General features: G+C 37.5%; 1 protein-coding gene across 6 annotated transcripts in view; it reads right to left on the bottom strand.

Annotated features, from left to right (window-relative positions):
- Positions 1-24,508, bottom strand: part of SLC4A7 (solute carrier family 4 member 7) — a 97,579-nt gene that overhangs the window by 36,065 nt on the left and 37,006 nt on the right. For 3 of the 6 annotated variants that reach the window (XM_055710242.1, XM_055710243.1, XM_027814769.2), the window contains exons 3-6: positions 11,775-11,918; positions 9,410-9,545; positions 8,249-8,409; positions 5,929-6,117 (exon numbers count right to left, since the gene is read on the bottom strand). In XM_055710242.1, coding sequence (XP_055566217.1) covers positions 5,929-6,117; positions 8,249-8,409; positions 9,410-9,545; positions 11,775-11,918 — 630 coding nt within the window. Of the gene's footprint in view, positions 1-2,744; positions 3,114-5,928; positions 6,118-7,811; positions 8,206-8,248; positions 8,410-9,409; positions 9,546-11,774; positions 11,919-12,037; positions 12,182-24,508 lie in introns of those variants that run through there. The other 3 variants (XM_027814774.2, XM_055710244.1, XM_027814772.2) reach the window with 3 other exon arrangements.

The raw sequence follows: 24,508 nt of genomic DNA, 5'->3' as shown, positions 1-24,508 counted from the left end.
GCAATGCAAAATTTTTAAATATGAAGTCACACCATTTTGTATCTGAGGAAATAAAAACCTGTTTTAAAAAATAAATTCCAATGCAGCCTTAGTGTGAAAAAAGTAATTAAAATTACTTCTAGAAGGCAAATATGCAAACCTTTCTGAATTCCTATTTTCAGTAAGTAATTATCCTAAGAGCAAAACTGTTCTAAATGTTATTTTACTCAATTTTAAAGTACGTTTATGGGCGAACCAAAAGACCCCTTAAAACAGGCTGCTTTGCTGTTATTCGGAGACATTAGGAAATCTTAATGATGCTGGTGAATTAACAGTGTTCATCTTGATCTGTGACACATCTCTCTTCCTAGCTCTGCCTATGGAATTCATTATTCAACAGTTTCAAAGATGGAAAAACAAAAGCTGTTCTTCAACTGGTGACAAAAGAAAAAAAAGATGTTAAACAGAACCATTTGCTTGGTTGACTTACTGTGAACTGATGACTGGCTGATAAAAATTAAGTGGTAGACTGAAAGCGTGTCCCTCTTCCCTCCTTTTACAGTAAAATTCACATTAAGTTCAGTAACCTAGCATTTATAAAGACTGAAAACTAAAGTCTGAATAACAGAAAGCCAAGGATAGATGAATGCTAAACAGAAGAAAGCCACCTACTAGAAAATTAACACATTTCTTAATGCTCATAGGAAACAAACCCAACTCAAAGTCATACTGACGTGGAAGAAGTATTCAGATTGCAATGTTCTGAATTACTAGAGAGGCAATACAGACCATAACCTATAGTGGAATGGACCCAGAAGACTATTTTTTTTTTTTTAAACTTAATACAAGGAAGATTACTTCTTCTTCAGGGTTCCCTTCTGAGTCTGTCTTCCAAGACAGAGATCAGCCCAGTTCAGCCCTGAAGTCACAGTCTGAGAATGTCTTCAAAGGCATCTCTAAGGAAAATGCGTCTTCCTGTGGTCAGATGATTTCTTGAATTAAAAAAGGTGGAAAAAAACCCAGAAAACAAAAATGTCTTCCATCATTATTGGTGTTCATCTTTCTCTGGAAAGACTTATTTATGAATTAACTGGGAAACCATCCCTTTCAGATTTGACCTTTATGAGAAACATTCCCTCGAGGCACAAAGGCAATCTGAACTTGACTTGGAGGAGATTCTGGTGGAAAGTTTTATTACTGATAATAATAGCATCAAGTATTTGATCTTCATTTGTTTGCCTTCTCTTGGGTTCTAAAGATCTTGGGTCTGGCACGCTGTCATTTCTGCCAGATGAGAAGAAAAATGAGAACTGGAAAACCAATTATAGCCATTATTTTACTTCTGGGTTTTAATTACCTTTGAAAGATCACCCATGACAGAGAACAATCTTCAAGGGAATTCTCTTAACTTCCCATATGGAAGTTGGAGAAAGAGATTTCTGCTTTTCTGAGATTAAGTATGGCAGGGGCCTGTGCTCCAGCTCAAGATGCCAGCCTACAGCACAGTACGTTCTTTCCTTTTCAGTGACTTGGCTGCAAGATGTGAAAAGGCAGATAACCACAGCCTTTTCTCTGTCAGCATAGTTTCACTGCTATATGTAAAAACATGCCCTTACTTATTAAACAAGTGAGGAAGGAAACCAAGAAAAGCCCCCCTGACAAAAGAATTGAGCACAATCAGTTTCCCCAACCCCCCATCCCATGCACATAAGGAGAAAGGAGAGAAACCTACAGTCTAGATTTTGGCAAGGTACAAGAAAAAAATAAAGAAAAAAAAGACAGGAGGAGCCTGAAGGTTAAAAAGAAAGGTGATCTGCTTGAAAATATCATCTATCTAGAAGAATACTGAAGTCTCTAAATAAGTGGTAATTTTGCAAACGTAAAGCAAGTGTAACAGTATGCATGCAGAATGCATGAGTTAAGAAACATTTACTAAAAACAATTAAAGAAACTGTCAGAACTTTCCATCCTTTCTTTCAACTTATCTATACAACTACATGCATTTTTACATGTGAAGAACAATAGCTTTGCAAGACAACAAATTAATAAATTGCTGAGCTCTGACCTATAATTATAAACTCTTAACTATCTTATCCTATTTTACATATCAAACACACAAAACAGTAACCAAGTGCCTGATGCTGAAGCAGTGCACTAATGGAAAGCTATCTGGAAACGGCTGTCGGGGAACTGAACCTGCCAGCTCCACCAAACCACCACTGATTTTAATGGCCCTAGTTTTTAAAAGCACAGCAGCAAAAATGAAACTGCTTAAAGACTCCACGATAAAACTACGCTGTGAACACCACTGATGACTGCATCCTTTCTAATTCTTTTCATATTCATCGCTAATACTTCACCACATCTTCAGCTGTAGCCATCTCAGAATATCAACCACTGGTTTAAAATAACTCAACTGACAAAAACAACAAATCAAAACCTGACACGGACTGCAGGTGAGTGAAAGTAAAAGGCCACCATTTTTGACATTTTGCTTATGTATTGTATTTTAACACTATATTCCTTTTTAATTACACAAATCAAGGTTAATTAAAGAATTTTTTTGCTGGCTTTAGTTAAAAGCTAAAAAGTTAAAAATGCTGAACAAGAAAACAGTCACAACTGAGAATAAAACAAAACATGCAGGCAGAGGTAACAGTTATCATAATTCCCTTGTGCCCAAGTTATGTGCCAAAAACATTGCAATGCAAGTGATCCAGATGCAGTGTGCATCACACATGGACAGCTTAAATTTCAATAGTTGCCTGGTGTTTTGTCAATATTTTCCTCTGTCTTCTTTTCCTGGCTTTCCTGCACTTCTAAGTCCTCCTCAGGTGGGTGGATTATTACTGAAGGAATAGCATCACTGGCAGGTGACACCAGCAATTCCTTGCCCTGAAGTGGACTTGGCTGGGCACTTGTGGTTGGCGGGTGGCTGCAGGTAGGACTGGAGGGTGGTGTGTTTTGTGGGGTAGTTACGGGGGTTGTACACCTTGAGGCTGCCGGGGTTCCAGCTCTTGAAGAAGGAAGAAGGTAATTGAGAAGAACTGACAAACGGTTTTCTCCTCTCAGGGAAATATTTGAGGCAGAGAGACCTGTTCGCAAAGAGTGGCGGGAGGCTGAAAGGCCTTCCCCTGAGATAAAACAAATTAAACACCATGAGGCTTACAACAGGGATATACTAAAAAAAAACCACAGACACAAGTAAGTATTAACAATCTACATAGTAAATTGCAAGCTTTACAGGCCAAGGTGTCATACTCATGCAAGTAATATAAAAGATAAGAGCAAATCTTATTCCAGATATTAGAGAAGTCAGAATTTCTGATGAGTACTAATTAGAGCACCAAAGATATGTGGGAGAAGATATTATCTTCAAGTCAGTAAGATTTGTTAATAGGGGCGAAAAAAAAAGTTTCTTGAAACTGACTCTTAAATTTTCGTAGAATTTCTTATTCCTAATTACACAGCAGCTACCTTTAATGCCATCCAAAAAATACATTAATAGCAGCACACAAAACATTATAGGACTTCAGTTAACTGCAACCATTATATAGAATTATCGATTTTTTAAATTAAAATATTCCAAAATTAACATGAGCAAACATACCTAGTCGTGTTAAATGCAACTGTCTTCCATTAAGTCTTACTAAAACAAGAAGTTTCCTAGCCAGCTGTAGTCTCTGTATTTTTAAGATAGTCACTTCTCCATTTCTTCTTGCTGTGACTTACCAAATATGTTCATCTGCCCAAAATTAAACACGTCTCGCCAAAATGCATTGTTACATTTTTTCCCTATCCAGTTTCCGTATCTCACTAACTTTATCTAAAGAGAACATAAGTCTTGCCACAGTTCCCACAAATTTAAGTTTGTAATAGATTTCAGTTCTTCCTTAAGCAGGCAGAGAGACTGTCTGTCCTCATATCAGTACCTCCTTTATAAGGTTTAGCAATAACATTCCTCCCTTTTACCACACTTTTCCTGGGATGGCAGTCTCCTTGACAAGAGCATTGATTACTTCTCCTACAATCCCTGAAATCAAAAATGTGCTGTTTTCACATACCATGCCACCAAGCAGGGGAACAGCAAACTGGACACATTCAGTTTCACATTTATGCCAGGCACTACAGAGACCAATACATTGAACAATCCTACAAAAACTTACACAAGAAAGGAGGCGCAGAAAGTATGCCTAGGTAAAGGTCGCATGCATTTTCCGCCCATGTCATCATCCAGCCCCGTCCTGCCCACCCATGTCGCTCCCCTGTCCTGTCCTGCCCCACTCCCCGTCCCTGTCGTCGTCCCCCCAAAATGGAAGAGTGGATCCTACAGATACAAGCTTGATTTAAATTAAGAATTAAAGATCAGCTATTAAAACAGCAGTGCAGTAAGGAGGACCAACAGAGCAAACTGGATGATTTTTGTCTACATTAATCACTACAGTAATAACTGGACTTCTGTCAGTGTATCTGTGAAGAATCAGGAACATGAGATGTCCCAACACACAAAGGTATAAAAAGGAGCCTAACAAGTATTATGCACATATGCATATTTGGTTTACTGGTTTATTAGAGGGCGATCATTGGATTATAAAGAAAAAGTAAATCAGTATATGCTGGCAAAGAATTCACCATGTTATATTGGCTTCTTTTTTCAGCATATATCCCATATTCTGCTGTAGGAATAATGCCAAGAATAAAATGCACTGGAAAGTATAAGTGATACATGAAAAGCAAGTGACAAGCAAGAGACCTCAAATACAAAAATTCTCAGTATTGCCACTGGGGATACAGGTGTTCAAGGATGGGTAAAACCAAGTTTGTATGTGAAATATTCACGTTGGCTGAATGAAACAGGAAGGTCAGAAGTTATACAAGAAGTTATGCTCTTATATAAATTAGTTGTACTTTCATTGTAGAAAAAATAATTCTGAAACTGTCAGAGAAATATTTAGGTGTGCATCATATATTCACTAGCTAACAAAAAGTATCAACAAGCTTAGATATTTGCTGGGGCATACTCCAAAGTCTGTTTCAAACTGAGAGCTCCCAACAAGCACTTCATTACGTGGAACATGTTTTAAGCAATAATGCATCTTTCAAGGCAGGAAAGGAACTTCACTTCAAGGAGCGATTCCTGAAATCGGTACTAAGTTTTTACTAGACTAAATAATTTCAGTTTAATTTGTATGTGTCTTAGTTAATGTAAGGTAAAAGAATATATGAAGAACAGCTATGGAAATAAGAGGCTCTAAGGCAAGTAAGAATAAAAGCATGCTGCTCTGCAGCATATATTGCTATTTGGACCTCGATATCTAAAGTAAATGTATTGATATTCCAGAATATTTTCAATAAATCATGTGGTACAGCCTACAAAAGCACTGTAAATACCCTTCTTGGGTTTAGTTGTGGGTTTTTTCCCCCATTACATCCTCCTCTACAAAACAAGGTAAAAATAAAGCATCCTAGTTAAAAATAATTTCTTCACTATTCGCATACTGAACTTTTTCTAGTCATATTAGCATAATATTGGATTAAAACACAGTAATTGTCAGCATCACTGAACTCACGACAAGTAAATCTCTAGTATAAAGACTGAATAAGCAAGTAGGATCCATCTGACAAACATATACAGCTATGCCCAGTGCTGAGATTCCTCAAACATTACGCATTTTATTCAAGCATATCCTAAGAAACATTTCTACATTTCTACACTTCAAAACAATAACGCATGCTATGTATTACAGGCAGGAGTAGAATGTTTGAGTAAATTCAAAAATATACAGAAACATCATCCACAGCTACACATAGCACACACCGTTATCATTAGTTCTTTGCTTATCAAGAAGGAAACACTTATCTGCTCACATCAGCTGAATTTTCCTTCATCTCCCAGTGAGAACATTATTTAACAGGTTAGAACAAACTGGATGCTACAACTTATCTCACCATTTCGTTCAAGCAAGTGAGGGTCAGAATGTTTCTTGCCTATATCTGCAAAAGACCGAACCAGGGGAATCCGATTGCTGAACTTTTTCTCATTCTGATGATGGTGCCTTTTTAGAAGAGCCTCTCTCACATTCTCTCTTATGGATTCATCCAGCTGTCCAGAGGCAATCATGTTGTCCAAAACCATATCTACACAGTAACAACGACAAAAAAAGAAGACTATAAATACAGCTGTCAGTCTTCCTTTCACCACACTCAAGCACTGTAGTTGCACCAAATAATGATTAAAAAACCAACTTTTTTAAAAAAAAAGTCTTTTCTTTAGCAAAGTCATCTTCAAGAATCCACAGGAAATATTCAAAGATCTCACTAAACACACAAATGTGAGAATAAGCAAAGCACAACATGCAGATCCAAGGGACAATATTTATTAGTAGCATCATTTTAAGAAATAAGTTACTTAGTATTTTATGATTTGTGGTCATTTACTTCAACTTTCAGTGGTGACTCCCTTCCAAAAAAAAGTATATACGTATTCAACAACTCCCCACTAGAAGTGAACACACAAACAAATGGAGAACAGACTTATGACAGTCTTAACCTGGTGTTCCCTATTTTGAAAGTATACAGAATGAGATTAATTCCCTAACTCCTCTGTCATCACCTTAAGAGGCCCTAAATTCCTAAGGCTCTCTACTGAACTTCAAGAAATTCATGTGCTTTATAAGAGGAAGCATGAAACAAAAGCTACTTATGTCCTAATGAGCTGTCAAACAACATGAAGTTTCGAAAGGACATCCCATTCGTGTGCTCACATCAGGAAAGAAAGCCTTCATGTCTGCAAAAATACCTGCTGTGATTTCTTAGCTGCCTTTTTTATTATTATTATTAAAAAACAAACTTGGTTTTTGTTTTTTGCACAACTCAACATGAACCTATTTGACAATTTTTTATTATAGTTTGCCAGTCTTAGCTGAAGTCTTGAGAACCCAACTGTATTGGTAAACTACAATTACATAGACCTTCTCACAGTGAAAAAGGTTATGGCTCAGAATACCTTATAAACAAAACTGTATGCAGCAAAGTCTTTGTCAGTACAATGCACCTTCCTTCTATTACTGGCAATACAGCCTTTTGTTATAGCTTCTCAAAAGGAAACCTACCACCCTCTCCCTCCTCTGTTTTGCGTAAGAACCAAGAACACCTGCTAGGTATTCCTGGCTCATGGAAATAAGACAGTACATTTGTATGCCAAGGTGTGTTACCATACATGCTTCGTAATGGCACCTACAATTAACTTGAAACAAAGTCATGCAATCTCTTAAGACATCGTAGTTCCAACTAAAATACCTGCTACTAAAAAAGTTTAAACAGAATTAAGCAATGCCTGTTTTTCTTATGTACTAAGATTATTGCTAATTATTAAAAATAAATTATAAACCAAAACATTACTTTTACAAACCATGTATTGAACACTCTTGCTCAGTAAGTCAGGAAAACAGGAAAGGAATACCAATTTCCCGAGTGAATTTTGCAGATTTCAAATCAAAACAAGAAAAAGATTTCAAGCACTGCCAAAGTTTTTAATGCCAAAACACCTTGTCTTTCACATACATGTTGGTCAGCCCTAAGCCTAGCATGATTCCTGAGAAGGCATTCCACTGTGTGGTACCTGTAGCAAGAGATACCAGAAAATTATGTAAAACTAGTTCAAAGGCATTCAGGCTAAGCAGATTATATATATAGATAGATATATACAGGTATATGTATCTATATATGAAAAAGTCTTCAAAGCTGGTTTTATAGTATCCAAAATGACCATGTGATTAGTGAGGACACTCAACATAGGTCAAACAACATGTACAAAACTTATTTCTGCTCACCTCTTATAAAGGTGAAAAAAATATCAGATGTGCAACAATCAACTGCACTAATGGCATCAAGTTAACATCAGGCAAGTTATGATTAATAATTATGGTACTAAAGTGCACAAATAAGTCCTAAAATGTTCTGGCAGATATTTACATTTCATCTGTAGAAACAAAGACAAAGAACACATTCGGGGATTAGAACATAAAGGTAAATTCTGGGCCTCATCCTAAAATATGTAATAAAGGAGGTCCTACTCATCCAGTTGTAGCTCCTTGGGAGTGAAGTATGCAGGATCAGCTCTTTACAACCAGATGAAGAAAACTGCAGTAAACATGCACATACCTGTTTCTTCAATACATATTTTCAAGAACATAAAAAGACACCATCAAAAACATCAAGTTATAGATTAAAATTTAGGAGTATTTAAAAAATAAAGTTTTGCTGCAACCTGCTATCTCATCTAGTGTGTTTGCTCTCATGTCCAACATGACCGTCCCATTAAGAATACAGCTTCGCAGTTCAAAGAGACTGTGCAGAGACAGAGTTGCTACATAAGGCTTGCTCCACCGATCACCACCATCTTCAACATCTTCTTCAAATTTCAGCCACCTGAAATGTATGCACATATTTGTATTTCTCCTGGAAGACCAACAACATGGCAAGCAATCCCATTCTTCCCTGTGGCTTCTGTATGACATGAAACTGGAAACCCCATCAGCTCATACCAGCTTTCATTTTCTCACACAACCCAACCATTGACAGTCACAACATTTTTGTCAGGCCTGTTAACCACACTCACTTGTTTTAGTTTTCACCCATTTTCTTTCTTTTGGTTTGAACAATGCCTGTCTACTCACAAGTTCTTGTGAACAAGTGTGGGATTGTGCCTTTTTATGCGATTTGCATATCTCTATCTCATCAGTATGTCAGGATTTGAAAACTGTCTGAAACCATATTCATACCATGTTCAAGTCTCATAGGGTGCTAAGTCAGACACAAGAGCTAGGTAATACTAGTATGTGTAACTACAAGTTGATCTTGATTCTGACTTACAGGCATTATGTAAATTGAACTTCTGCAAAAGCTAGCGTGCAATAAGGTAATTAGAAGTACTGAATGCAGAAGAATTTAGTACAACACCTATGCAGAAGGAAGCAACTTAACCAACATGAGCCAAAAATAATCATGGCATCCTGTAATGTTCATGCATGCAATTTGCAAAATACTAATGGAATACTACCTGAGAAGAACATATGTAAATATCCAATGTTCTTCATGACAATTAATATATCAGCAATAATACAGCAAAGTGATTTCTGAGATTGCAGATACTGTGCTCCAGGGCTGAACACTTGTACATATAACTAAGCACCTTTTACAACATTTGGCATGACCAGTCAACACAGCATCAGTAAGACTGAGGGTCTCTTGAGAACCATATCGATTCTTCCAGAGCTGGACAGCCAGAACAAACATTTTGATTTTCTGAGCATGAATTGAGTGAACAACTCCTCCAGTTCAGGAAAATTCTAACCTAGACCTGGTTTGCAGTTCTTCTGAAATAAAACCACTAGAAGATAAGAGCTTGAACAGTCTACTTTTAGCATACCTAGCAGTTTCTTTCCATTCATATTCTTCTCCATCCCTGAAGCACAGCTCATCCATTTCAGTGAAGAGATCATGGGGAATGTGTTCATCATCATCTTCAGTACCCAAGATAAATTGCACTCGTTGGGATGGTGTGTCTTGAAGAAAAGCAGAAATTGAACAATTAAAAGAATTCATACTTCTGTTATGCAAGAAGCACCACATAACAGTTAAACCTCCTGCTTTCAGTTAGAAATATGCAGCACAATGTCTTCAAGAGAAGAGGAACAAAAGAAACATGGACGTTTCTTTAGAAGGAGCCTCCCTTTTAAAATTTTTCTTTGCTTCTGAAAAACAAAACACCTAGAAATTTTAAGTTTACAAAATGCAAAAGTAACATTAGTTCTTCTATATGTTAACAACATGAAAATAAACATCAACAGCAAAATTATTTAAAAAAGTAAAAACTAATATACCAGAGAGCTAGAAACCTTGTTTTCGCTCTGAAAACAAAATGATACCATCATGACACAGACACTAATTAAAAGGAGGGGCGCAGGGGGGAAACAAACAAAAACTCACAGGTTGTCAGAAACAAGCAGCCTGACATATGTTGGTTGCCCTAGTAACAGTTCAAGATGCTAAATAGCCGAGTTGTCTTGCCTTCCCCCTCCGCCACACACAGCGGGTACCCAGGCACTCATATTATTAGAGCAGCAGATTTTTCAGTGGCCTGGTGCTACTTACATAGGAGGGAAAACACTATTAACTTTCTCATTGCACGGTTGGAGCACTGTACATAAATAAGCATCAGAAAGTAGAAACTACACACCTGAAATGTTGAGGAAATATTTTAACTTCTCAGAGCATAATGCCTAGTGGAACAGGCTCAGTAATAACTCATAACAAAATTTAACTATCTTTACTGATTAAATATTAAGTAGTGGACTCCACTGCTATTAGCAAAGCTTAAAAAAAACACACCAATAAAAACACATGGGTTTAGAGGTATTTTTAACACTATACACAGATCTTGTTTCAACTTAAGGGAGAGCTTTCAGATTACAAGGGTTCAGTAACAGCAATCACGTTAACTCAAGGAAGATTAGAGATGGAAAATCCAGGGTAAAACTCAATTTTTAAAATTTTACTTTGCTCACTGAAACATCACTCTCACAGCTGCTAAACCTGAACATACAACTGCATGCTTCCACTGCACAAGGAAGATCACCTTTAAGTTTAGGCATAATATCTGAATTACTAATAAACTTCCTTCAGACCTGAATTTTGCACTTTTTTTTTTTTTGCCAATTATTGTTGTGGCATACATCGTAATCCAATAACATAATTCTGAAATGAGATCCTGAATACAAAAAGCATTTATTATCAGTTAAGATCTACAGCAGCTTATCTCTTTTCGAAAACCAGCATATCATAAGAATCCTGCCATACCCTGCATATTCGGGATAGAGAAGTAACCAGAAGACAGAACTGATTTTCTACCTATTTAACATTACTTGCTGCTTCAGAACCTGTACGGTAAGACACTACATCCATAAGACCAAATGATAATCATTTGTATTTGGGAGGGCAAGTTTTGAAAATGGATGAAACTAAGAACTGTAGGAGAATGGTGAAAGGAGACTTGTCAAAGCATTCCAATTTGAAAACACTTCCCTCCCTCCCTCCCCGCCCCCCCCCCCCCCAGGAAACTGGCCAGTGAACAGCATAGTGCCCATGCCTGAAGTGGAACATCGCACCGTAACTTTCCCGTTCATTACCGTCTAGAAGTATATTAGAGGTCTCAAAGAAAAACTGCTAAGAGTACTGCCAAATAATTTCATTTCAAAGAATGGTAAGACAAAGTTGTCGTCATCTCTTGATGACAAAGGGCAGGCCAGGGGAGTGCTGCCTGATCCAAAACTAAAACTTAGAAGGCAGTACAATTCCTTTAGTAACAGACAGCAAGAAGGCTGAAGTAAATATTTTAATAAGTCAGTGATCAAATTACCATGGCAAATGCTGCTTCACAGCTACATTCATACTTTCAAGAATCCTGAGTGACAGAGAAAGCATAATACAAGGCTACACAATCTGGAAAAAGGTGTCTAATTTAAATAAGAGATTTTTATGCTACAGGCGAGTATTACGAAGCTCTATTCTAACCTATTCAGTGCAGGCTGCTGAACACTCACGCAGACAGCTGGATGAGGTCCAACAACTTATGATTTAGATAAAACACGACCACAAAATCCTCACCCGATTGTACACAGAAAGACATTATTTACACTGAGAGTAAAAGAACAGCAGAAAAACCATTTAAGCACAGAGTAACTACTACAAGTTTATTTTCAAGACAAACAGAACTAGCACAACAGATTTCTTACCATATGATGGAGACTCTCGGCCATCCTCTCTGTCAGTTTCTTTTTCTTTTTTTCTTCTGTGATGCCTGTGCCCACGATGTCTGTGTCGCCGACGGCCTTGCTTTCCAAAAGGGACGTGAACTCCAATATACACCGCTCTGTGGCCTTTTTAAGAAAGTTAAAAAGGAAACAATTTTTAAAAAGTTACCTCCTGCCCAAATCTAGTGTCGGTGTCAAAAAGGCAGAGTTCGACAAAAACACACAAAAGCACTCTGCAAAACTACCTTTAGTGAACAAATACCACATTTCTTTTCTGTCCTTCCCTGATGTCAAGGAACTAGCGCTACACTCATTTCCCTGTTAAATTGGGCCATGTTCTCACTCATTTTATGAACTCTGTTGTGAAACAAGTGACATAGAAACACAAGCTTGACCTGCAACACTGGAAGAAGCTACTTGATAAACACCAACACAAGGCAGAGAAATCACACGATGCTCCTCTTTTTTGAAGGGAATCGTATCAGGATAGCTGTTAAAATGGCAAGATGTAATCTCATAGTTCAGTTCAGAAATTAACCATCAGTTATCAAGCCTGCAAGGAGCCTTCTCTGCTCAAATGAACTGCCAATATTTCTTCAAGTAGCATGTAACACATCTAGGCGAACACAATACTCCACTACACCATTAACATAAGCTTCAGTTTAGGAGCATAAAAGGAACTTGTTTTTGGAAACATGCCAAAATGTCAAATAACTTAAAGAGAAGGTTGGGATTTTTTTCCTATTCTAGAATTTTTAAATAAATTCAGGTAGCGCATCCTCAAATTAATATATACTCCACTCCTCTAAAATATGTACGTCAAACATTATTTTTTTTCTTTGTCCTTTCACATTACGGCAATACTAGCATCAACAACTTGGCAAAAGAAATCCATCAACAGACTGTCACGAACACATTACTACCATGTCTCCTGTAATGGAGACAGCATGTACAATAATATTTTCAATTTCTTTTTCAACAGAGTCAGGAAGAAACACCTTAACTATAAGCCTGGAGGTTAACACTAAATACTCTTCTACCGTATGAAACTGTTATTACAGAAGACTGACATTAACAAAAGGAAAAGGAAGTGGTTTTCCAGCTCTGAGAGATGCAAATTTACAGAAGACAAACAAGCCCTAGGACTTGTGACTGTACACATACATGCATGTATATGAGTGTACAGCATGTGCACACACACACACACTCAACATTACAGACATAAAAAAATTCTGGTGATTACAGAGTTTTAAAGAAAATGTGGTAGAATGTCAAATTTGAAGAATTTGTAAGCCCAAAACTTTCATAAAGCAGTACTTTTTACAGTGCTACATAAGCAAAAAGACCAAGCGAAAATCAGTGATAATGCATTAATAAGTTCAACATTTAATGAATTTGGTCACGATTCCTTTCCAAGTTACAAGACCTGATTCTTGACATACTAGTTTTAATTAGAATCAACTATGACCAGATCTGAAATTTAGTATATTAAAAGCTATTTGCTTCCATGTAAGAGTGGAAAACAGATTAATTTGCTGAAGCATTCGTCAGTCCCATTTATAGAGAAAGATGCGCTTTTTTGTGAGCTTCTTCCAACAAGAACACACTCAGCCCTTGCCAGGCAGCCTGGCCTCCACAACTACTATGCACTATGAAATTCCCAGAGAAATTAATGCAAATGTGGCACCTAAACATAAATTAATGCATTTGATATATGAGTAGGTGGCCCCTAACATTATTGATACCTTTGCAATACAAGTGTCTTACGTATAGGGGAAGCAAAAGTACTCAGTTGAAAAATAGTTGCATTACTCACCAAACCCCACTCAAAGCTGCCTAGTGCAACCAACTGACCCACCACTCACTGTCATCAGCCCTGTTAGGATTTTTTGTATTATTTTATATATTCAATTAGCAAGTATTAAACTATACTTATATATAAACAGTTCTATTTGTTGTCAGCGATTGATTTTATGAAGGAACTATTTTTTCCTCAAAGAAACTCAAACATATTTCTAGCAGAAGTGCATTTTGTTTAGTATCAGTAAGACTGTTTTAAGCACGTGCTTTAATCATTGCACAAAAAAAACTTGCAGGTGACTACTTTCTAGAAAATTTCAGGAATCTGAAATTGCTCAAGATTTTACTTCCTGAAAAATAAGGATGACTTCCACATTTTGATCTCTTACTTTTCCCATAAATGAAGACAAAAAAAGCCACATAGTTTTCTATACCAAAGAACAAACCAAAATCCCATACAATTTTTTTGAAGAGCCTCAATCTTAAAACAATTCATCCTGCTATTGCAAAAATTAGCATTTGTAACAGTGTGGTTTCTATAGCCAAAGACCACATTGCTGCATGGTGGAACAAGGAAACAAGAAGTCCACCTCCTTTTACAAAACTGCAGTCTGAAAATTTTTCAGTAGAAAAGTTTGGAGGAGAGCAGGTATGTTGCAGAGGGGCAGCTAAAAGCTAGGGAAAACCTAGCTGAAGTAAGCAACAAACAGAAGGTGTTTTTAAACACCCTGTAACCACAGCAAATCACTTTTCCTACCCAAAATGCACTGAACTCTCAGCTATCGCTACATCCAGGTGCCTCAGATGTTTCAAGGCACACCAAGCAGACACTCGCTGCTCAACTGAGTCCTCCACCTGGACAGCCAGCCCACAACCTACATTTAGCATTACTTTCTACTCCAGAAGGAAACTTTAAAGTGCCTTCTCACTACCCCAGCAGATTGGGCTATCACAAAGCCGTGGGAACAGGCAGCAGTGGGTTACCCTGCCCTTCAGCCCACGCTGCCCAGAAGTGGCTGCTGTGTGAAAGGAGACTTCCTCACATGGGGGCGAATGTGAAACAAGAACACCTTCCCCCAGTCACTCCTCTGTATGCCAAGAGATCAGACTGCTACACCTGCAGCTCTATTTTTGGGGCAAATGCGAAACACTTAAGAGCAAGATGATTTTCAGTGATTATTAAGTAACATGTGTTGCAATCCAATGTCATTCTATCAGATTAATTTCAAGAAAAAAACCTTGATGTTGAAAAACAGCCTCAATAATTTTTGTTTTCCCAGAGCAAACATGGGGGTGGCAGTACAACAAACTAACCAAGGAAAGTTCAGCTATTGCAAACACCACCTTATGAGTGCACCAGCCTGTTCCTTGAAAAAGGAGAGGGGTTTTTTGGTTGGTTGGTTGGTTGGGGGGGGGGGGGGGGGGGGGGGGGGGGGGGGGGGGGTTGGTATCACAGACATTCATAAACAAAGACATCTCCTCTACTACCTAGGAAATCCAAAACTACTATTGTTGTGTACACTGTCATGATTACCCAAAAGCATGTTGCAGGTATATTGAACTCCAAAAGGCAGGGCAAAACTGCATAACAACAGCTGGACAAGCTTAACTTTAGTTCTAACTCCACAAAGCAGAGCACTTGGAAGTCCTCTAAATACAAGGACAGCTGTATTGAGTAGGTCTGTGCTCCCTTAAGTTTAACTACTCTTGTCTGAATAATGAATGGTTGCAGATAAAGATTTACTTACAAACACAAAAAGGAAAAAAATGAAACAAAAGCACAGGGGTATTTTTTCTTTATTCCCAATGAACAGGGCAAAACAACTTGCAGTTGCTTCACCTTGGCCAAAAACAAAGCCAGAAAGGCAAGGAGTATAATAGCAATGGAGAAAAAGTTAACTCTAAAAAGGCTGGAATTAATATTATTAGCATCAGTATCATTTTGAAAGTGACCACAACCTTTTACTTGAATATTGTTTTTAAAAGATTGAAAGGTACAATTATGTGACCTTCAAAGCTGTATCCAAACAAACATCTGTACCACACTTGAGCAAAGCTTGTTACAGAATTACTTTAAACCAATGATCAATAGAATTAGTAGACTGCTGGACCCTAAATTTAGTAACACAAAGCTCAAGAGATAATTGTTCATTTTAATCTAACATGACTTTATCCAAGCTTAGCTGTTCAAATCCATCAAGAGTATTTATCACACAAGGTCCTTATCAGTACAAAACAAATTTAAACATCAGGAGCTTGCTACATGTCTCCATCACATGGTTGGTCTTATTTGAAAAGCCAGTTTATATCAAGTCCTATAAAACCGACAATATAGAAAATGCTCTTTTTAAGTTCCCTGATTTCTACCCAAAGCTCCTACACGACGACTTCTAAAGTCTGAAAGAGATCAAAAACATGTATACAAAAATGCTCTCATGTGGCAACCCTGTTAAGTCCAATTCCACACAGAACTTTTTTTTTCTACTCATCATTTTGTTACTTAGATGTCTTTCAAGATTCATACAAAGAAGGACATTCTTCCCCGTGTTAACAAGAGAAAGCAAAGAAAGCCATGTTAATATCTATGAATTCTCAAATCCTGTTGCTTTGAAATCTGAACTGCAGAGATCATACATTAATTACAGTTCTAAAGGACATCTGGAGGTGGACTATCTGGTCCGATCTTCCTCAAAGGATAGCCAACTTCAAAGCTGAAGCCATCTTTCTGATCAGGTTGGTCAGGATGTCACCCAGCCAAGCTCTGAGTATCTGTAAGGACAGATAATCTACAGCTCTCCAGGCAACCTACTCCAACATATAATATGCTGCATGAAAAAGATTTCCGGATATCCAATCAGCACTTCCAATACCGCATCTTGCATGTGGTCCCCCCTCGCCCTTTCACTATGCACCCAACAAACGTCTGACTCCACCTTCTTGGCAAGTTCCCCCAACATTCTACTGAAGGCACAGACTCCATGACAATTACTACTTTTCCAAAAATCTTCACATAATCATCTGAGGACACATCACTTTTTACACACATACATTTTATTTATACACTAAAGCCTTTATTTAATCAAATAATGTCATAATCAATCTTGTCCCAGCATGGAAAAAATGGAGGATCTACAGGAGAGATTCTAATCTGTTCCTTCAGACCATAAAATCTGAAAAGCAGCAGCTGCTTGATGTCTTTAACTCACATCACCAAAACCACACTACCCTAATAGGAAGCATTTGAAATCTATCTTTATCTGATGCCTTGACATTAGTTCCCCCTTACATCACAGGAAGTACTTACATGCACAAAAATAAGCTCAATGCAATTTATTAGTACACCTTGTAACTCTTCTGCCACAGCCCTGCTCCAAAGGTAGAAGCACACAAATGGGAAAAATAATCTTAGGTGGATGGAAGAAGTGAAGAGTGAGAACAAGAAGTGTCTTTTCACGCCCAAAAAAAAACTTACAGCCCAAAGGTCTTCTCCAAATATTCTCTGTTCTGGTGAAGCTTAGGGAACAAGTAGAATTCCTAGTTTACACACGCATCCCCCATTTGTGTAAAGTTGATTTATTTATAATAAAAATTCTGAAAATCCGCTCAAGTCAGTAGTACACTGAAAATACTGCTACTATGTCAATTCTTTGATGTTCTGATTACAAGTAATGCCACATTTCTGAAGTATGCAAATAAATGTACAATTTAGTATTGATAGCTAAGTCCTCAGTGTGAGACAGAAACCAAGTATTTCAAAATAAACTGCATTATTTTAGCTTTTTTTATAAACTTGTCATATGAAACATTCCCAAGAAAGCGTCAAAATATTTTCTAAAGAATTAATGAAGTAAAATTGAATATAAAGTATTTTAATATAATCTTGGTCTCCCATGCATGACCAGACCATAAAAAAAACCCTATTACCACCAAGGATTTTTTTTTCTGTGCTTTGTCAAAATAATTATTTGACAAAAATTACCTCTTGCTTTCAGAATAAAGCATTTGAAATAAGATTTTCTAACCAAATCTGTACAAAGGAGTAAAGAAAATTCATTCACAGGACAGTTACATGCCATAGCTGGAGCCCAAAGAGTCTCCACAGTACAGCATATTTTAGAATCTGTTAAAACTCCTGCACTGCAGTCTGAAATCTCCTGTTGCTCCTGGTAATTAAGCATATCTGAGAATATGCTCTTTATACTAAAATACTTGGACAGATAAAATTGAGAAGCGTAATCCAAAGATCTAGTATGTAGAGCATATGGTAAAGCAGCTCAGTAGGAGTGTTTCCTCACTACACAATGAAAGCATCATATTTTGTTGACTGGTAGAAGCAGTAAATGCCAGATTTCTCATTACACACAAGTGATTTTTTTTCTGGTTTAAAGCCAAATAGGACTTGGTAGTGGCGGTCAAAAAAAAAATGCACTGAATACTCCCATCTGACAATCAACAACATTCAAGAAGGCGTTATCAGTAATGACATTAGACGTGCAGGTAGTGACACCGATAGGAAAAGCTCAGTGCCAGCTGCCAGAGCTGCACAGGGATCCTGGCACAGCAGGTCCACCCCAGGTCTCTGTGGCCCACCGCCAGCATCCACCGCCCTTGGCAGGCAGAGGAGCCAGCACCGGTACCTGCGGGAGCGGTGGCTGGCTCCTGCCCTTGCACTGCACAGCCGAGTCAGACCAACTCGCTCGAGGTTCTTGGTCCCACCCGCCTCCGCAGCAGAGCTCAGAAAAAGACACACACATACCTACGGTAGTTTCACAGTTGTTTCTGTTGGAGGGGAGAAAACCTAGAAACACGCAAATCAAGCAAAAGTCCCATTATGATCAAAGACTGGCCCTTCACCCATTATAAAGAAAGTGATGCTCTCAGCCCTTAGTGGATGCCATACCCTGTAAGGACACAAGGCCTCCGCATTCGTAACACTGCCCTTGTGAAGTATTTCAAAAGAAACATTTGCAAAGATTTTCCCACTTCATCCATGGGCCACAAAAACATTCTCATTACACGTTTGACTACACTGCTTTCAGGTGCAACTGCTGCACACAGCCTTAAAGGGATCAGCTTGCCCCCAAACGCGTCTATTTCCTGATATTTTAAGATATGAAGAATATTACAGAGAGAATCTTGCCTCCTGTAGGAGTTACCCTTTCTAAGCAAAAAGCTCAAACTTTCTTTATAAAATCACAAATAAAAAAAAGTCTCATACTTTAAAAGCTTTAATGGCGTGAAACATTAGCTTTCAGTGAACTGCAAATGGAGAAGTCATCCACTCAGACTTCCAACATCCATCAAGTCACAGGTTTAGCCAATTTTGGAACAACTGATTTTAAAGGGATTAAAAATAGTAAGATAAATATTATGAAAAGCTGTCAAGAAACAACAGGCTGCAGAATCAAGTACAGTCTCCTATTTCTTCTGCCTAATCAAAAATTTTAAAATTTGAGCAATCTGAGGCCAGCAAGTTCACTGAAAGTTTTATGTTTCAATTGATGCTGTTTGGCAAAACTTTCATTTTATGGCTGTGCTACTTGAATAACAATTTTACGTATGTTTGAGATTACAAACTGCAGCTAGTTACCTTTCTGTAACGTTTCTGATGCAGCCAGAACAGAAACATTACATAATGTTCTGAGATAAAAGAGGTGTAAAAAATTTAAAAACTGTTAGGATGCAGTTTGTGTCAAACTTATTAAAAAGCATTGCTTCCATCTTAGTCTATTTTACAATAAATATTTATTTTACATGTTTACATAAAAGGCATTTGTTTTGAATGGCATCCATTTTAAAAACAACTCTGTTTTAAGAAGAAGTGCTAAAATTAGCATGGACATTTCCAAAAATGAATTTTAAACAAGTATAAGCAAAGTTATTGTCTGCTGCAGATGTTCTCATGAACTGATTCAAGTTTAAACGCTGATGCACACCAAAAAAAACATTGCTACATGATAGTCAATGTGATAGAACAATTTTGTCTGTTTTGAAGGTGACTATTAGATAATCTAGCCCTACTTGTTAGAAACTGCAACAACTCAAGGGTATTCATATACACCACTGTCTTCTACCTCCACAGAAAACGTACCATATTGAAAAACCTTACACTTTGCTGCACTACATTCTTCAAAGATTATTTTCACATAAGCTTCAGTATTTATATAAAGATCTTCTACTTTAAACTGGCTACATAAGAAAGGAAGCATAGCTAAAATTAATTTTATTTTTCCCTACACATTTATCCCAGTTCCTGTGAAGGAATCACTGAAATTACTGAAGTCTAAATCTCCCATAAAGCAACACTTAGTCATAATACAGATCTAAGTTATTACAAAAGCTGTCTTCTCTGAGAATGTTTTCCTTAAAGTAGAATAGAGTATCATACAGATTTATACATCATACATACACCACATTTTTTAAACAAAAATAAAATCAAAATAGTAATACTGTTTTTATTCTAATGAATTACTTACGATGTATGTAAAAATGCTGACTTAGTTTCAATATGAATACCACCACTCAGTCCCAACTGAGTCAGGAAGATTGTAAAAGTTGGGTAACATCATCTTTAGCAAGACGAAACATCCTGTCAGCAGCTATTCGTAAACGGAAGGGTTGATGGGTGCTCAGATGGGTTCCTTAGCTGGTGAGACCATTCAACAAATAAAAAATTAACAACTGTCTCAAGGACACTCATTAGGAAGATGTATTGTAGAGTAATGAGTCATTTCCCTCAAAGGTGAGGACAACAGTGATATCAAAACTGCTAAAAAAAAAAATTTTTTTTTTCATTTATACAATTGTTATCTAGCTAAAGAATATGAATTTTGGGGTGGACTAGTCTATGCTTCTTTTTACACTCAGCTCTGGTTAGGTCACCATCAAGAAATCTCATAATGTAAAAAAAAAGAAAGTCAGTCTCTTGTCTCAACTTAGTACTAAGCTCCACTTGCCAGGAGCTTACAGTATGTCTTTCCAGAAATTTGCATGTAACTTAACATGCAAGTAAAAATTTCAGAATTTATAGTAACATGCATACTTAATATATTTGTATACTCAGTATACTTCATAGACTTACTATATTTGTATAGCAATTTTTAATATTGTAATACTGTGTTTGGAAGAATCAGAAACAACTCCCAAAAATAAGGTAGAAATCAGCAATACCCCCCTGCCTCCAAAAGCAACAACACATCAACACTGAAAATCGTGTCTAGTCTCTTCAGGTGCCCTATTGAGTTTTACATCTACACAACCAGGTTGCCAACTTTCCCTCTCAAAAGGCAGTCTAAAACAGTTTTGATAGTGTTTGTTAAGGATTTACCTTCGTGATGGACACCACAAATAATAAAATAAGCCGAGGGCAATTATTCTTTCTACATAGGAATCTGAATATTGCATAAATGAACAGAACAAGGGGTCTTGAGGAACTTGCGTGCGGACTCTAATACAGGATTCCCATAGTAACAGATATTGTAACTAAATTTTCAAGATGTGTGACAAAGCTGTAGCAATACAGCCTAATTCCAAAATTCACTTCATCAAGATTGCGTTAAAAAAAAAAAAAATCTTACTAGGAAAACACCTCAGTTTTTGTGACTTCGAGAAGCACTGATGACAGCTAACATTTATTTCTAAATTATAAGGACAAAATATCCTGCACTAACAAAAGTGGTGCAAGTGAACATTTTCTTGATGTTGCATATGATTCAGAGTACGTTTCATATACCTGACCAGCTGCACTGTGTCTGAAGAGACATGGTTTTGCTTCCTCTCAGTTCAACTCAAACTAAGGAGCAGGAACAATCTTTCCAGTTCAGGGGTATCACTACAGGATGGATGAAAGTTGCTCTGCAAGCATCATTAATGAGCATCCTAAATTATTTTTTGTTTCAGCCGCAGTTACATATCCCATTTTTCTACTTTTTGACCACATAAAAAGATAGAGCTTAGCATGATAAACAGCATTCAAAATTATTTTCTGTTAAACACACTTTTTTTTCTAGACCATTAAGGGGTCTCTTCAAGGTTCAAGCATGCATGCTGTAGCTTCAGAAGGGCAAGAAACTTGTTCGGTACTGCCTAAATTAGCATAGCCATTCACAGAACATGAAAATGTAAATACTAAGCACAATCTTAAAATGCCAGCAACTATGAAGTCCTGTTCCATTACCTGTATTTACCTGCTCCTGTACAATTTTTTTATTTTACAGAACTATTCATGGGTTTTGATCAGCTGCAATTTGGATGCATCTAAAAAGGCAGAATAATAGTAAACCTGTCACCTGAAAAAAACCTTAGCAGGACACTCTACTACAAGTTCCCATATAAGTTCTCTTAGTTTCCCAAATCCCTTTCATAATACTGAAACAATTTCTAACTACTCATAACACGATGAACTGCAAAACACTCGTACAGCAAGTTTTCTACTTTGATATAGAATATTCACTTCTAGAGGTGGAAAAACTGCACAACTGTTTAATGACCTGTCCTTATCAACTAAGATTAACTGAAAAGCACAGCTGTTTTCTTAAAGGGAAAATAAGGCTCTAAACCATCAAGGTAGCAGAGATAATAGGGTCACTTGAAATGTAAACACTACTTACACCTGGCCACATGACAGTGTGAGAGTACAGTAACTATTAAATCTTGAAAGCTGCTTCTTGGATTTAAGCCACGGAAAACTTGTCTACTGAGACACACACTCTTGACCTCAGATTGTTTCTGGAACAAGACTTCTGTTATGTGTAAACTCCTTATCTCTGCTACACCTGCAACTGCTAAGAGTAACAGAATAGATCCTTTTTCCCTTAAGCTGTACCTAGTAAATGTATCCCCGAATCAAGGTGAAAATTAACTACACATTTAAAAAGGTAGGTCCTGGTAATATCAAGCCAAACATACAAACTCAGGTTTAAGAAAGCTTTCCTTTAACATGGTTCTTAGCAGAAATCACCTTTTACAAGACAGCATGAAATACCTCTGCCACTACCATTCCTGCCTTACTTCCACCTCCTGCCTTACTTTGTTACTACTCTTACTCATTGCAGCTCAGAGAGTCTGACATCAAGTTAAGAACATCGGGTACTCTTAAACAGGTTATTTTAAGGTGTTAATCCCCGTTCTAGCTCTTCTGTAAACTGGCATTTGTTATTTCAAAGCAAGGTCTTACAGCTTCAGTAAGAAAGCAGCACCTTTATTTAGTACACACACTGTCTGCCCACTATTGCAGTTTACCATCTCTACCCATTTCTCATTTACAGGAATAGAGTTACGAAACAAGTAGCCTGTGCCTAACCTTTCTAACCTAAACACTGTCACTCCAGATACATACCACACTTTCCCTGCCACCACAAACAGAATGCAGAGCTTGAGAAGCCCTAACTCTTAAGAACTGTTTTCCACTTCAGCATCTCACCCTGTTTTCATTAATATTTCATCACAACATTTCCAGAAAATGGAAGTATGCAATACTGACGATACCAACAAAACTTTGCTTTAGTATTAGTAACAAAATCATGCCTTCTACAGCATCAAATCCATCAACTTTGGTTTGTACAGGCTTTAAAGCAGTTAAGTGTCACCTGTCCATGCTGGTTTTTAAAGGTTTGGTGTTTCACATCATAACTGAACTGCATTAACTGCTTGCTGCCTCTCCTCAAAAATGAGTCAACACATACTTCTGGAAAAGTTCCAAGTTCCTAGAACTCTTTTCCAAGTCACCACAAAAACAAGCTGGAAGACTGGACTGAAACAGTTTTCAGGTCTTAAAACACTTAAAATACCCAATGCTTAACTATAGGTCTTCCTAAGCCACAAGAAAACATTCGTAAGTCAGTAATGAAAAATAATACTATCCAGAGGTTTTTTACTGCTTGCAGCCAACAATTCCATTTCTCCCCTTGCATGACTTTAATACCAGAATTAAAAACAAAACCCCAAAATCCCACTACCTACTTTAATCATAGTAGCCTAAAAATAATGCTCTCATAAACAGAGCTGTAAGTTCAAAATAAACTTATCCTCTAAGACATTCCATATCTAAAGGAATCTCTTCTGTGAATCTCAGATTAGCTAACTATGATCATACACAACTGTACTTACATACCTTTCTCTTTTGTACAGGAAAGTAAAAACTTCTCTTCCTTTCTTTGGACCAGTTTCCACTGATAAAAGTTAAAAATACATGCCATCCCTCCCTTTCCCCATTCTATCATTTGAGGGAGGGAAAGCACCAATTGTCTTACACATATGTAAGATACTACAAAATATAGGTAATCATCAAAATAATTCCTACTTGAATATGAAAACCTGTGCCTATATGAAGCTTCAGAAATGTGATAATCATACTGGAATACATCTTTCATGTCAGATACTTCTTAGTTATTTGTTAAACCTCTGTATAGCCAGCCCTCTTTCACACTGAGACACTTAACACTGGATCACTCCAAAGCGTGTGAAAGGCAGCCAAAGGAGAAGTAAGGTGCAATGGCTAAGAGCAAGGTGAAGGACAGTGAGATCTCCTCCTTCCAACAGCTGTTATTTGACTCAATTGCTCATGAAACTAAAAGTCTGTTTCACCTTCATTTAGTCCTCTGGGCACGGGTAAGGCTGGGATATCTTCCAACCATCAGCAATGCAAGTGCTTGAATTGGCCTCACAGCAGCCTGAAACCCCCTCCCAGCATCTTGTGTAAGCAGTGGTGGACTGGCTGAAGCAACTCTGAAAAACGTGCTATGAAAGAGACCTGGGAAGTGAAATCGCTGCATGTTCCCATGTCATTCTTCTCATGTCATTCTCCGTGGTTGAGGCATTACAGCTGTTCACAAACCCCAGCTGCACTGCACACCACTCCAGCTGAATGCCTGCTTCCCCTTAACCCCCTGCCTCCCTGCAAAACACACATGCATTTT

The sequence above is a fragment of the Falco cherrug genome, chromosome 4, assembly GCF_023634085.1.
Source record: "Falco cherrug isolate bFalChe1 chromosome 4, bFalChe1.pri, whole genome shotgun sequence".
Classification (NCBI taxonomy): domain Eukaryota; kingdom Metazoa; phylum Chordata; class Aves; order Falconiformes; family Falconidae; genus Falco; species Falco cherrug.
The sequence above is the reverse complement of the archived record's forward strand: the minus strand, read 5'-3'. Positions and strand labels throughout refer to the sequence as shown.